At 34.8% G+C, this 14,757-nt stretch overlaps 1 protein-coding gene across 6 annotated transcripts in view; it reads left to right on the top strand.

Annotated features, from left to right (window-relative positions):
• Window positions 1-14,757, top strand: part of ADAMTS20 (ADAM metallopeptidase with thrombospondin type 1 motif 20) — a 203,859-nt gene that overhangs the window by 58,430 nt on the left and 130,672 nt on the right. For 4 of the 6 annotated variants that reach the window (XM_044941654.2, XM_044941653.2, XM_044941652.2 and 1 more), the window contains 3 exons: window positions 1,220-1,303; window positions 1,819-1,943; window positions 3,274-3,314. In XM_044941654.2, the coding sequence (XP_044797589.2) occupies window positions 1,220-1,303; window positions 1,819-1,943; window positions 3,274-3,314 (250 nt within the window). Of the gene's footprint in view, window positions 1-1,219; window positions 1,304-1,818; window positions 1,944-3,270; window positions 3,315-10,309; window positions 10,359-14,757 lie in introns of those variants that run through there. The other 2 variants (XM_025284010.3, XM_006077068.4) reach the window with 2 other exon arrangements.

Here is a 14,757-nt window from a genome sequence, read left to right as displayed (position 1 = left end):
CAAACTGTAAGCTCCACAAGGTCAGGGACCATCTTCTCTTCCCTGTATCTGGGTCTGTAGCCAATAAAGGAAGGAATATTTGCTCAATATTAATTAAATAAATGAAAGAAGTAGCATCTCCTGAAGGAATTGCTGTCTTGGTTTGGACAGTGGTCCAGGAGATGGTGATCCACATTCAGAAGCAATTTTCATGGCACGGGTGGCCCAGCTCCAGAAAGGTGTATCTCTACAGAAATCCTAGGCAGAGGCGTTGGTCATGGAATACACTCTTGCTATCTGGCAACCTCCATGGTGGCTATAAGAGGAGGATATTATTTGGTGAATTGTACAACACTATGAGTCACAAACTGAGCCCATGCAGAGTCCCTTGTAGAATTGCATTCTCCAATTTTGGAGAGTGGAAGACCAGATTGTGACCTATGACTTCTTCTGTGGCTCTTTGCTGACTTGATGGACATGAGTTTGAGGAAGCTCCAGGAGTTGGTGATATACAGGGAAGCCTGGTGTGTTGCAGTCCATGGGGTCACAAAGAGTTGGACATGACTGAGTGACTGAACTGAACTGATGACTCTTTGTGATTCTTGATGAATTTGTCTCCATGGATTCTAATGGTGCTAAGCAATTAAAAACCATAAGCATATTCAGAATTGAAAATACCCAGTCATGGCAAGAAAGATTAGGTAAAACTACCAAAGAATAGGTAAAATTTATGTGTTTATTTTTATGGAGTATTTTGGTCACATAAATTGTGGATTGTGACACAATTTTTTGCTGAATCATCAAGGACAGTATTTCCAAGCCACAATCCATATTCAGATGCCTTGGAGATCTTATTAAACTAAAGTTTCTGACTCACTTGTCCAGATGGGCCTGAGAGTTTGTATTTCTAATCAGCTCTAGGTGATATGGATGCTGCTGATCAATGGATTAATCTTGGTAACAAGATTAAGGATACTGTTTCTCAAACTTGGCTTCACATTGGAATCAGAAAAATGCCAGGGAGTTTTAAAAGATACTGATGCCTGTGTCTCAACCCTAGAGATTCTGATTTAATTAATAAGGGGGGATGTGGCCTGAGCTTTAAGGTTTATGAAAAGCTCCCTAGGAGATTCCAGTGTGCAAATGAATTGGAGAATTGATGATGTCAGATTGGTTTTAATTTCCTTTTGAGGAAAAAACATTGATTTTAGGCATCAAATCTTATACTTTTTCCTTGCAGGTTGCAGCAATCTACAAGGACTCAAGTATTGGAAATCTTATAAACATAGTAATTGTAAAATTAGTTATAATTCATGATGAGCAGGTAAGAAACAGTTCTAAAACTAATATTCCTAGTTGTAGTAAGCTCTTAGCAGGAATATATGTATGTAGATCATGAAATGGGATAATTGAAAAATACATGTTAAAAATCTTGATTCAGAAAGGAATGAGGTTGACTTTTTCCATCATGATGGAAATGACAACAGAGGAAGTCACAGAAAGTAATAAACAATTTAAAAAGTTAAGGTTGATAACAATCAGATATTCACTTTTTATAATTCTACTGTTAGATTTAAAATATAAATTTTAGAAGTTAGTTTTTTGATCTGAAATATTGGATGCTTACATTGAGAAGCATCTAATTCAATTCTGTTTTCATCACGATGTTTTAAGGATTGCTAAAATATGTTTGAGGCATGAGGGAGCAATGAAGTGACTTCTTCATTTGCCTATAAAAATGCTATTTAATGAACTGCATAAACACTGACAAGTTTGGAAGGGAGAGGGCATGAATGTTTTGATGTAATTTTGAATTGCTGAATTTTTGTGTGTGTATAGGAAGGACCAGTCATCAGTTTTAATGCAGCTACCACGTTACGCAACTTCTGTTTATGGCAACAAACTCAGAATGTTCTTGACGATGCCCACCCATCCCATCATGATACTGCTGTTCTTATCACAAGGTACAGTTCTAGAAATAACCCTTCCAATGAAATTGTTTACCCTTTCTCTCCTGCATGATCACTGATACTTCTTGTTACCTTAATTCTTAATCAGTAGTACATAGTAGTGTTCTATGAGAACTTGTATTATGAAAGATACCCTTGAATGAAAGCATTCTTCTGTTTCTTTCAGACCAGAACACTGGCCTGATTCCTTAGGAAATTAGCAGCATTAGGTTGCTAAGTAATGGCTTGACCTAAACAAAATGATTTCCTTAGTATGTTAGTGACAGAATAACAGAATTAGGAAAATTATTTGAAAATTAACATAGTTATGGAACTGAGAATGCATTTTGTTTTTTCCCTATTTGACCTTCCAATCGCTTGGAAAAGAAAGCCTCTGAATTTATTTTGGACTCCTTATACTTAAAAAAAAACCCTATCTGCTCTGTGTTTTGTTGCTCAGTGCGTATCTTAATTACTGGGCTGCTTTTGCTAGGCTCTTTTCAACCCTATTTATTTATATGAAAAACAGCTGCTATTATTATAAAATGATTATTTTACAAGTACATTGTTAATTCACACTGTTGTTTCAGCAACCGTCATGGTATAAGAATCCCAGGTTTGTAGTTTGTTTTGCTTGGTTGGTTGGCCAAAGGGGAAAAAAATCTTTTGTTTGAAGATTAGACTCAGAGAAATTTTGACTTTCTAGAACCCTGAAATGAAAACCTTTAGTCAGTGTAAAACAACTGACATAGTCCATGTGCTTTATCTGTTTTCCAAAGTAAAGCAGAATTGCTCACATTTATACACTGTATTCTAATGCCCTATGTTATGGCTAGAGATAATATATTAAAATGGGAGGGAAGAAAAGGGCTCTAAGAGGAGACCATGGGGAAGGAGACTAGAGAATTGTCATACTGAATGGTTAGAGACTGAGTAATGCAGAAGCAAAAAGTTTAAGCAACTTGGTAACATTTGAGAACATCATTATTTTGCAGCAGAGAATAGTTTTAGTTCATAATGATGTTGAAACATCAAGAAAAGAGTATTACATATACTACTGCAAAGGTAAAGGCAGAGAGGTGAAAAATACATTGAGAAGGCTTTTCATTGAAAATGATTAAGCTCCAGCTGTTTATAGCAGTCACCTTTATACTGTACCTATTTGCTTATTGGTATGCAAAAATGGTGCCTTACTCTAGGTTTAAACTTATTGAGAGCTTGAGAGAACTAGATCTTAGAAGTCAGTTTAGGGCAATAGACATGTCAAAATTAAAGCTTTTTTGTCTTTGCTTTGGCTTGTTGCAAAAATATTTTCTAAAAATGCTTCAAAATCTTTTGTTTTAAGGGAAGACATTTGTGGAGCTAGAGAGAAATGTGACACATTAGGTAAGTTATTTTGTAAATATAGCTTATATAATTGTTTACTGAATTATTTAGGATGATGTTTAGATTATCTTTCTTTTAATTTACATATTGATCATTTTGTTTAGTTGTCTTAATTAATGATTATAGTGTCACTATTATTTGATTTTTGCTTCTATAAGTTTTAAAGAATAATAGGAACTACTATTTATATAACAATTACTAAACATCAAGTGCTGTGCAAAGCTTGACATATTTAAAGTATTTTATTATGTATCATTTGATCATACAAAATAGTACATAATAACTTATATGCAAATTTAAAGCAAGAAAAATAAAATGAATGGACATGAATCCACTATCAGATTTATGAATTAGATTTAAGAATTAGAAATTTAGCAGTACTGTTCTATGGCCTGTGCTAAGTCCTTATTCTATCCCTTACATTTTCCCAAGAGATAATTAGTTGCATAAATGTTGTATGTGCTAGTTCCTTCCATTTTTTTGAAAAATAGTTGTATGGCACATGTATGTATTCTTAAAAGAAATTGCTTGATTATGTTTATTTTTGAGCTTTAGTTCATGCATTTTCACTGTTACAGAATATTTCAACCACAGTTCACATATCTTTATTATGTCAGTGAATATTTGGGCTGATTTCAGCTTTTTTCTATTAAGAACTTTATTATTATTTTTTTTAATTTTATTTTATTTTTAAACTTTACATAATTGTATTAGTTTTGCCAAATATCAAAATGAATCCGCCACAGGTATACATGTGTTCCCCATCCTGAGCCCTCCTCCCTCCTCCCTCCCCATACCATCCCTCTGGGTCGTCCCAGTGCACCAGCCCCAAGCATCCAGTATCGTGCATCGAACCTGGACTGGCAACTCGTTTCATACATGATATTTTACATGTTTCAATGCCATTCTCCCAAATCTTCCCACCCTCTCCCTCTCCCACAGAGTCCATAAGACTATTCTATATATCAGTGTCTCTTTTGCTGTCTCGTACACAGGGTTATTATAAGACCCTAAGGTATATTCCTAAGATTAGAATTTCATGTCATTAAATGTGCTCATGTTCAACTTTATAAGATATACCAAAGTATTTTGCAAAGTGGTACCAATTTTAATTTTTTATCAATAGTGTATAAGCATTTCTTTTGATTATATTCTTATCAATACAAGAATCTTCAAATTTCTCATTTTTGCCAATCTAAATTTAATATATTTCATTATAGTAGTAATTTTCAGTTCCCTGGTCACTAATGAGTCTGGACATCTTTTTATATATTTACTAGCCATTTATATATCTTTTCTGAGAGGAATGAAATAAATGAAAAAAGTTGCCTGTTTTTCTGCTGTAGTACTTTTCATTTTCTTATGCCTTTTAGTGTTCTTTATAACTTCTTGATACCAAACCGTTTTTGGATTATATGTATTGTAAATATCTCTTAATGATTAGTTCCTTAGTGATTATTGTTGTATTTGTATGAAAATATATACTGTAGCTGAATTTATAATTTTTGAGTTAGAAATCTTATGTCTTATTAATGAAATTATAGCCTTCTAAGAATTCTATAGTGCAAAATCTGCATGTATTATTCTGTTTTCTTATAAGGATTTAAAATTTGTCTTTTCACATTTAAATCTCTATACTATTTGAGTTTTTTTGATATGGTATCAAATAAGGATCCAGTTTTGTAAGATTCTTTTTTGTGTGGATGGATATCCAGTTTCCTGAGATCATGTTTTGATTAGTTTCCTAGACTCTGCAGTGCCTTTCCTTAGAATCTGCAATGCCACATATAAAATTTCTGTTTGCACTGGCATGTGCAAACATCCTGCTGTTTCATTAATCAATACTTTTTATTTAGTTCATCTACCAATTCCATAAATTCAAATTATATAGTTCTATAATAAATCATCATAATTCATAGAGTATATACTCCATCTAATTTTCTTCAAGAGTTTGTGGCTATTCTTGGACCTATGATCTCCTATAAAATTTTAGACCAGTATGTTAAGTCATTATGAAACAATTATCTATTTATGAAGGTCTTTTAAAATATTTTTTAGTAATATGTATTATTTTCTTTCAGAGTTTATTGTGCCCAACTTTCATTTACCTCTTTTATTAGTATATTGGTGTATGATGTTGATTGATAGAAATATAATAAATTATATGGATTATTGATTTTAAATATAGACACCTGATTCATTAATTAATCTCATAATTTACCTGTGGGCATTTATATCATTGTGAATTATGGCTGTTATTCTTTTCCCTTCTTCAATCCTTATAATATTTTTTCCTTTTTTTAAATCTTTTTCTTTTCCTTTTTTTTTTTGTCTTAAAGTAAGATATAAACCTTATTGAATGTTGAATAGAAATGATGATGATAGCCTTTTTCCCCTGGATTTTAAAGGGAATATTTGTAAAGTTTCACCATTAGGAATATTTGCCACAGGTTCTTCTTGGCTGATAAACTTATAGTTTTCTGAAACTTAGAAAATATATACTTTTTATTAAAAAATTTTGCAGATCTAGTAATGATCATATGATTATTTTAATCTTATGAATTCCTTTTATGAGTTTTGTAACACTAAACCAATCTCGATTAAGGTTTTTTCTTTTTTTTGTTGTTTCTAAACACACCACTAGATTTCATTCCATGCATATATTTTCAGGAGTGAAATGACATTCCTTTGATTGTATTTCTCTGATTTTGATACTGTACTACTGCTGCTAAGTCACTTCAATCGTGTCCGATACTGTGAGGAGAGAGCAAATTAGCCAAGATGGCCTGGTCAGGCTATCTCACCGCACGTTTTGTAAATAATAACTATGTAACAGCTGAGCTCACTTACAGCACTGCGCATGCCCATCACGAGATACTTGCTTAGTCACAAGCTGCTTTGTGCCTTACGCCCGTCAGAGCTTCACCACAAAAGCCGTAGCTGCTATGGCATTGGGGCTACATTGGAGTGGCATCATGGTTATGTTATATGAGGTTATGCCATGGCTGTATTACTGCTGCATTATGGTTATGTTGTGGCTGCTGCTACTTCTGCTACGTGAGTCAGGAGAGAGGCTGTGTAATGGCTGCTGTGCCAGCCAGGAGAGAATAAATGTGTCTGTAGTTCCTACGGCTCCTTTCAGCCTCTCAGCTCACGCCTTGTCTAGCCTGCTGCTGCTGCTGCTAAGTCATTTCAGTCGTGTCCGACTCTGTGCGAGCCCATAGATGGCAGCCCACCAGGGCCCCCCGTCCCTGGGATTCTCCAGGCAAGAACACTGGAGTGGGTTGCCATTTCCTTCTCCAATGCATGAAAGTGAAAAGTGAAAGTGAAGTCCCTCAGTCGTGTCCGACTCTTAGCGACCCCATGGACTGCAGCCCACCAGACTCCTCCATCCATGGGATTTTCCAGGCAAGAGTACTGGAGTGGGGTACCATTGCCTTCTCCTTGTCTAGCCTGGGTTCAGCGAAAAGTGTGGACAGTGTGAACAGCGAGACAGTTGGTGTCATGAGTAGGAAGAGCCACACAGATACCAAAGTTTTATTCACCATGCCAAATTTGTTGGGAGTATATTGTTTCTTTTCCCATTCTCTGGAAGATTTTATGTAGTGTTGGAGTGATCTATACCTTGAAAGCATGGGAGATCCCACCTAGAAAACCATCTGGGTTTTTGTCTTTCCTGTGTGGAAATATATTTTGCCATTTAATTTCTCCAAGGATAATCAGACTTAAAAAAACATCTTTTTGAATAATCTTTAAAAACTGTTTTTCTAGATATTATACCATTTCTTTTAGTAGTAAAATTTATAACTTAAATTATTCTCATAGCATTTTCATTTAAACTGTCTTGTCTATAGCTGTCTACAAGCCTCATTTTATTTCCAATATTATTTATTTGAACTTCTTTAAATGGCTTAAATTCACTGAAATATTGTCTATTACAATTTGTATTTTTTTACAGGATCAACTCTTTCTTTTAATCTCATTTTTATTTCTTTAATTTCTCCTTTCTCTCTCTCATTTTTTCTCAATTTACTTATGCTTGTTTAGCTCAAAAACACCCCAAATTTTTCTTTTCTAATTTGTTTAAGACTACCCATTTACTTCAAGGTATCATTTTGCTATGTCCTACATGTTTTTATAGATATTTTCAATGACATTTAAAATTTAAAAATTCTAAGTATGTGTAAACCCATCTTGATTTCTTCACTTATTAACTAGACTTATAATTTAGAAATGCATTTAAAATTTTATGAGTGTATCGAGATTTACTGTTTTTTATTGAATTTCATTGTAGTTGCAGAACATGATCTATATGATACCCATTCTTTGAAGTCTTTTGATATCCCCTGTATGGTCTATTGTTCAGTCACTCAGTCATGTCTGACTCTGTGCGACCCCATGGACTGCAGCACAATAGGCTTCCCTGTCCTTCACCATCTCCCAGAGCTTGCTCAAACTCATGTCCATTGAGTTGGTGATGCCATACAACCATCTCATCCTCTGTCATCCCCTTTTCCTCCTGATCTCTATTTCCGAGCATCAGGGTCTTTTCCAATAAGTTGGCTTTTCCCATCAGGTGGCCAAAATACTGGAACTTCAGCTTCAGCATCAGCCCTTCCAATGAATCCTCAGGACTGATTTCCTTTAGGATTGACTGGTTTGATCTCCTTGCAGTCCAAGGGATTCTCAAGAGACTTCTCCAAAACCACAGTTCAAAAGCATCAATTCTTCGGTGCTTAGCTTTCTTTATGGTACAATTCTCATATCCATACATGACTACTGGAAAAACCATAGGTTTGTTTAGATGGACCTTTGTCAGTAAAGTAATGTCTCTGCTTTTTGAAATGCTGTATAGGTTTGTCATAGCTTTTCTTTCAAGGAGAAAGTATCTTCTAATTTCAAGGCCACAGTCACCATCTGCAGTGATTTTGGAGCCCAAGAGATTAAAGTCTGTCACTGTTTCCATTGTTTCCCCATCTATTTGCCATGAAGTGATGGGACCAAATGCCATGTTCTTAGTTTTTTGAATGTTGAGTTTTTTTTTTTTAATTTTATTTTATTTTTAAACTTTACATAATTGTATTAGTTTTGCCAAATATCAAAATGAATCCTCCACAGGTATACATGTGTTCCCCATCCTGAACCCTCCTCCCTCCTCCCTCCCCATACCATCCCTTTGGGTCGTCCCAGTGCACCAGCCCCAAGCATCCAGTATCGTGCATCGAACCTGGACTGGCAACTCGTTTCATACATGATATTTTACATGTTTCAATGCCATTCTCCCAAATCTTCCCACCCTCTCCCTCTCCCACAGAGTCCATAAGACTGTTCTATACATCAGTGTCTCTTTTGCTGTCTCGTACACAGGGTTATTGTTACCATCTTTCTAAATTCCATATATATGCGTTAGTATACTGTATTGGTGTTTTTCTTTCTGACTTACTTCACTCTGTATAATAGGCTCCAGTTTCATCCACCTCATTAGAACTGATTCAAATGTATTCTTTTTAATGGCTGAGTAATACTCCATTGTGTATATGTACCATAGCTTTCTTATCCATTCATCTGCTGATGGACACCTAGGTTGCTTCCATGTCCTGGCTATTATAAACAGTGCTGCGATGAACATTGGGGTACAGATAAACCAGCTTTTTCTCTCTCCTCTTTCACTTTCATCAAGAGGCTCTTTATCTCTTTGCTTTCTGCCATAAGGGTGGTGTCATCTACATATCTGAGGTTATTGATATTTCTCCCAGCAATCTTGATTTCAGCTTGTGCTTCATCTAGCCTGGCATTTCGCATGATGTACTCTGCATATAAGTTAAATAAGCAGGGTGACAATAATACAGCCTTGATGTGCTCTTTTCTCAATTTTGAATCAGTCTGTTATTCCATATCCAGTTCTAGCTGTTTCTACTTTACCTGTATACAGGTTTCTCAAGAGACAGGTAAGGTGGTCTCATTTCCATCTCTTTAAGAATTTTCCTCAGTTTGTTGTGATCCACACAGTCAAAGGCTTTAGTGTATTCAATAAAGCAAAAGTGGTTGTTTTTCTGGAATTCTCTTGCTTTTTCTGTGATCCAGCTGATGTTGCCGATTTAAACTTTGGTTCCTCTGCCTTTTGTAAATCCAGCTTGTACATCTGGAAGTTTTCTATATAAGCTCTCTCCATGTGTACATAAGATGGAGAAGCTCTATATAGTCAGCAAAAACAGGACCAGAAGCTGACTGTGGCTCAGATCATGGACTCCTTATTGCAAAATTCAGACTTAAGTTGAAGAAAGTAGGGAAAACCACTAAGCCATTAAGGTATGAACTAAATCAAATACCTTTCGATTATATAGTGGAAGTGACAAATAAGATTCAAGGGACTAGATCTGATAGACAGAGTGCCTGAAGAACTATGGACAGAGGTTGTAGCATTGTACAGAAGGCAGTGATCAAGATTATCCCCAAGAAAAAGAAATGCAAAAAGGCGAATGGTTGTCTAAGGAGGCCTTACAAATACCTGAGAAAAGATGAGAAGAGAGGCAAAGGAGAAAAGGAAAGATATACCCATCTGAATGCAGAGTTCCTGAGAATAGCAAGGAGGAGTAAGAAAGACTTCCTAAGTGAACAATGCAAAAAAAAAAAAAAAAATAGAGGAAAGCAATAGAATGGGAAAGACTAGAGTTCTCTTCAAGAAAATTAGAGATACCAAGGGAATATTTAATGCAAAGTCAGACACAATAAAGGACAGAAATGGTATGAACCTAACAGAAGCAGAAGATATTAAGAAGAGGTGGTGAGAATACACATAAGAACTATACAAAAAAGATCTTAATGATCCAGATAACTACAATGGTGTGATCACTCACCTGGAGCCAGACATCCTGGAGTGCAAAGTCAAGTGGACCTTAGGAAGCATCACTAGCAACAAAGCTAGTGGAGGTGATGGAATTCCAGTGGAGCTATTTCAAATCCTAAAAGATGATGCTGTGAAAGCGCTGCACTAAATATGCCAGCAAATTGGAAAACTCAGCAGTGGCCACACAACTGGAAAAGGTCAGTTGTCATTCCAATCCCAAAGAAGGGCAATGTCAAAGAATGCTCAAACTATTGCACAACTGCTCTCATTTCGCGTGCTAGCAAAGTCATGCTCAAAATCCTCCATGCTAGACTTCAACTGTATGGTCTATTATGTGGTCAATTAAAAAATGTTTGTGTATGTTCAAACAGAATGTGTATTCTTAACTATGTCTGTTAAATCAATTTATGCTGTTCAAATCAACTATGTATTTACTATTTTTTTTTTTTTTGCTTACTAGGACACTAACCTGAAACATAAATATATCTTTGTTACTCTTTATTTTTAATTTGACATTAAAATTTCTTCAATTACAGTATTCATATACTTTGTTTCATCTATTTTTGGGCTAACTTATTAGGCACATATAAGTTTGATTTGAACTGTTTGCAGTTGTATAGTGACTTTTTATCTCTAATGCTTTTTAAAGAAAATATAGTCATTATTTTATTTTTATAATATTATGTCTAGCAATACTATAACTAGACCAACTTTTTCTTGTTTAATATTTGCTGGATATATCTTTTGTTTCAATTTTTCAGAGTCTCATTTCTTTAGATAAATCCATCATATAATTGGATTTAAAAAATTATATCCATAGTAATCTTTGTTGCTACCAAAGTTTGTCCATTTACATTTATTATAATTTCTTTATAATTATAATTTCTTTCTTTCTATCTTCTTTCTTTATTCCAGCAGCTCTAATGTGCATTTTATTATTTTTTTTCTTTGGCTGCATCTAATTTAGTATTTCATTCATCTTCTATATTTTCCATTTCAACATGTTTTACAATTTCAAATATTCTACTTAGTTGTTATTCAAAATCTGCCTATTTATTTTGTTTATACTCTTTTTATATTTTCTTATATTTATCATTGCCTTTCATATTTACTGAAACATTTTATTTGGAGTAATTTTATATTCCATCTTTGACAGTTCCCATATTCTAAACATTTGATAACCAAATATGTGGTGTCTGCTAATTTTCTGCTATGTTTACTTGTTTGTATGTTTCATGATCTCTAAGCGTAAGTTCATATTTATATAAAAATCATCCATACGGTTAGTGGTGAACTGCTTAAAAAGTGTTCTTTCCTCTAGAGAGATTTTCACTTATTTTTGCTTTAATCTGAAGGGTGTTAATAACCAAGGTCTCTGACTTAAGGCAGGGACTTCAGAATCAGATTCTCTACTTTGAAGCTTCCTCTAGCAAGCTCTTAGTCTCTGCATCATATTGCTTTTCTCAGTATTTGCTCTCAGAGTAACTCCTATTCTTACTATTCCTTGCTTGCTGTTTAGGATTTAGCACATGATATAAATCATATGGGCCTTCCCTTGTGGCTCAACTGGTAAAGAATCCGCCTGCAATGCGGGAGACCTGGATTTGATTCCTGGGTCGGGAAGATCCCCTGGAGAAGGGAAAGGCTACCCACTCCGGTATTCGGTCCCGGAGAATTCCATGGACTGTATAGTCCATGGGGTCGCAAAGAGTTGGACACAACTGAGCGAATTTGACTCACATGATATAATTGTTTATATGTATGTATGCATGCATTATTAGGTATGAGATGAGCAGGGAGAGAATATATCTTAGGTTTTGGAGGTGTGTGGTTTTGATAGTTCTCATACATCATGAGCTCAGTATTCATTTAAAAAGTAGTTTTTATTACTGGATGTGTTTCTTTGTGGTAGAAGGACTGTCTAGAAGTTAATCTTCCACAAATGTGGAAGTAGGCACCTGCCATTCTAATTTTTACAACAGACCTTATTCTCTTCTCCTTGCAAGCTACTATCTAACTTTGTAGATATATTCTATATAATTTGATATATTTACATATCTAGATGTATTATTCTATATATCTAGGCTTCCCAGGTGGTGCTTGTGGTAAAGAGCCCGCCTGCCATGCAGGAGATGTAAGAGACGCGTGTTGATCCCTGAGTCAGGAAGATCCCCTGGAGGAGGGTACTGCAATCCACTCCAGAATTCTTGCCTGGAGAACCCCATGGACAGAGGAGCCTGGCAGGCTATAGTCCATATGATGGCAAAGAGTTGAACACAACTGAAGTGACTTGGTACTCAGATATATATGTTCTATATTTCTTAGATTATCTTTGCCTTGTTTTCACATATTTATACTAAAAATTAAGTATGAATATATTCGCTATATTTTTCTATTTTAAAAAATGATTTAAAACTAAATTTTGGGTTACTCACTCCCCATTCATTTTTTGCAGTTTTCAGCTACTCCTGTGCACATAAATCATACTGATGTCTAGAAACATAGACTATGCAAATCAAAGTAGCCCTGTTATCCTTTAAGTCAAGAGTAGCAGTGATTATAATGATAGCTGATATATTTGAATGCCTATGTATCAAACATTACATTAAGGTTTAACATGATTATACTCATTTAATCTTTACAACAAACCTATGAAGACCTATTATTCCAATTTTATAAATGAGGATAAATAATTTGCCCAAGGCTACACAAGTTGTATTAACCCAAGTTTTAATATTTTAGTTTCCCTTCTAAAATATGTGGGAAAAAAAACCAAACTGTGAATAGTTCTTAATAACAAATACAAGATACTGGCAATAATTACTAAGTTTCCTGCTTATATCTCCTTTTGCAAGTATTGTTGTCTTAGTCTCTGGGCATATTTTACAAAGTAAGTTAAAAATTGTTGTTATTCTTCAAGATGACAGATTGGTGACTCTGTGCAGCTTCTTGAACTTTCAAACACAGGGAATCTGTGTCAAATTTGGGCTGTGCTAGTTTATTCTGTTAATATCTCTGCCCAGTTTCAGAGAGCCCTGAATCAGAATGAGTGAATCTAGGCATAAAATCTCAGCCAACTGCTTGGTACTATAAGGCTATACATTCACTTTGATTTTTGTTAGTCTTGTTTATCTAATGAACGTGCTTGAGCTTGACCTTTAATCATATGCAATGCTAGTTTTTACAGATATGTCATGTGACTAAGATGTTCAACTTAGAATATATCCATCTTTAGGCTGGAAGGAGTTGCCATTTCTTTCTCCAGGGGATCTTCCTGAGCTAGGAATTGAACCTGGGTCTCTTTCATTGCAGGCAGATTCTTTACCGTCTGAGCTATAGGGAAGTCCCGCCCATCTTCAAGCATGAAGCAAAGTTTGGGTGGTAATGGAGTCAATGAAAAAAGTGAAAAGTTAAAGTATTAGTCACTCAATCATGTTCGACTCTTTGCTACTCCATGGGCAATAGCTTGCCAGCCTTCTCTGTCCATGGAATTCTCCAGGCAAGAATACTGGAGTGGGTATATTCCCTTCCCCAGGGGATCTTCCCAACTCAGGGATTGCACCGATGTCTTCTACATTGCAGGCAGATTCTTTATGGTCTGAGCCACCATGGGAACCCAATGGAGTCAATATTGTATTTCAAATACCCAGCACTGTAAATGAATAGTACACTGGAACTGAGCCACTAGGCAAATTGAAAATACTAGTGAAGGCAAGGGAACAGCACATATTCTTAAAAAGCAATGTGTACAGTTTAACTTATTTTGACAAAGGAGAAATACAAAATTCACTAAAAATTGCCCATACAGTATAAATTTTAAAATCTTAAAGACAGTAATAATTCTCTCATTCTTTCTCAGAGGACTGTTAAAAGAAAGAATATCTTTCTTTTTTTTTTTTTTTTTCATTCTTGCTTTAGTCTTGATTCTAACTAAGGAAAAGTTATTTTGGGGGGGACTTTGCCCAAGCAAGGCTTTTTGGCATTAGAGTCAGAAAGAGGGCATCTTTCATTTTTGTTAAGAATGTATTGGTGAGTGAACTCATTAGTCTGACTTTTTTCCAGTATTTTTAGATTCTTTAGTTAACTTCTATTTCTTTTTTTAGGTACACATAATAGGAAAGACCTAAAACATAGTAGCTAATATGTCTGTTTATTTTATATTAAGAAATTTCTAAATGAAAAACAGTAAGAAACTGGTTATTGTACATATGAAAATATATATTTTTTAATCAAAGGAATCATCATAGGAGAGAAGATAAATTTGTAAGCAAATGTTGAAGGATAGCAATAGTGAAAGCCATGGTGTTATGTTAAAAAGTAAAATGGAATGCTAACTTGATGATGAAATATAGAATATTGTAATGAGCACTTATTTTATATTTCTTACCCTAGATTAAAAGACTATATCAGTTGTAACTATTGTCTTTGGTGTCCAGCCAGTTCATGTTGTCATCATTTTTCGGCAGCAATTCCAGTTGCAAGTTGTTATTTAAATGAGTGGCTAGATCTTGATGTGTGATACGTTTTCCACTGCTAAAATGGTTACAAAATCAAGTGCTTCCAATGATTATGTCATTATCATGCTTTATTTAACAT

Source organism: Bubalus bubalis, chromosome 4 (genome assembly GCF_019923935.1).
Source record: "Bubalus bubalis isolate 160015118507 breed Murrah chromosome 4, NDDB_SH_1, whole genome shotgun sequence".
In the NCBI taxonomy this organism is placed as follows: Eukaryota; Metazoa; Chordata; class Mammalia; order Artiodactyla; family Bovidae; genus Bubalus; species Bubalus bubalis.
Note: the sequence above shows the minus strand (reverse complement) of the source record. Positions and strands in the feature narration are given on the sequence as shown.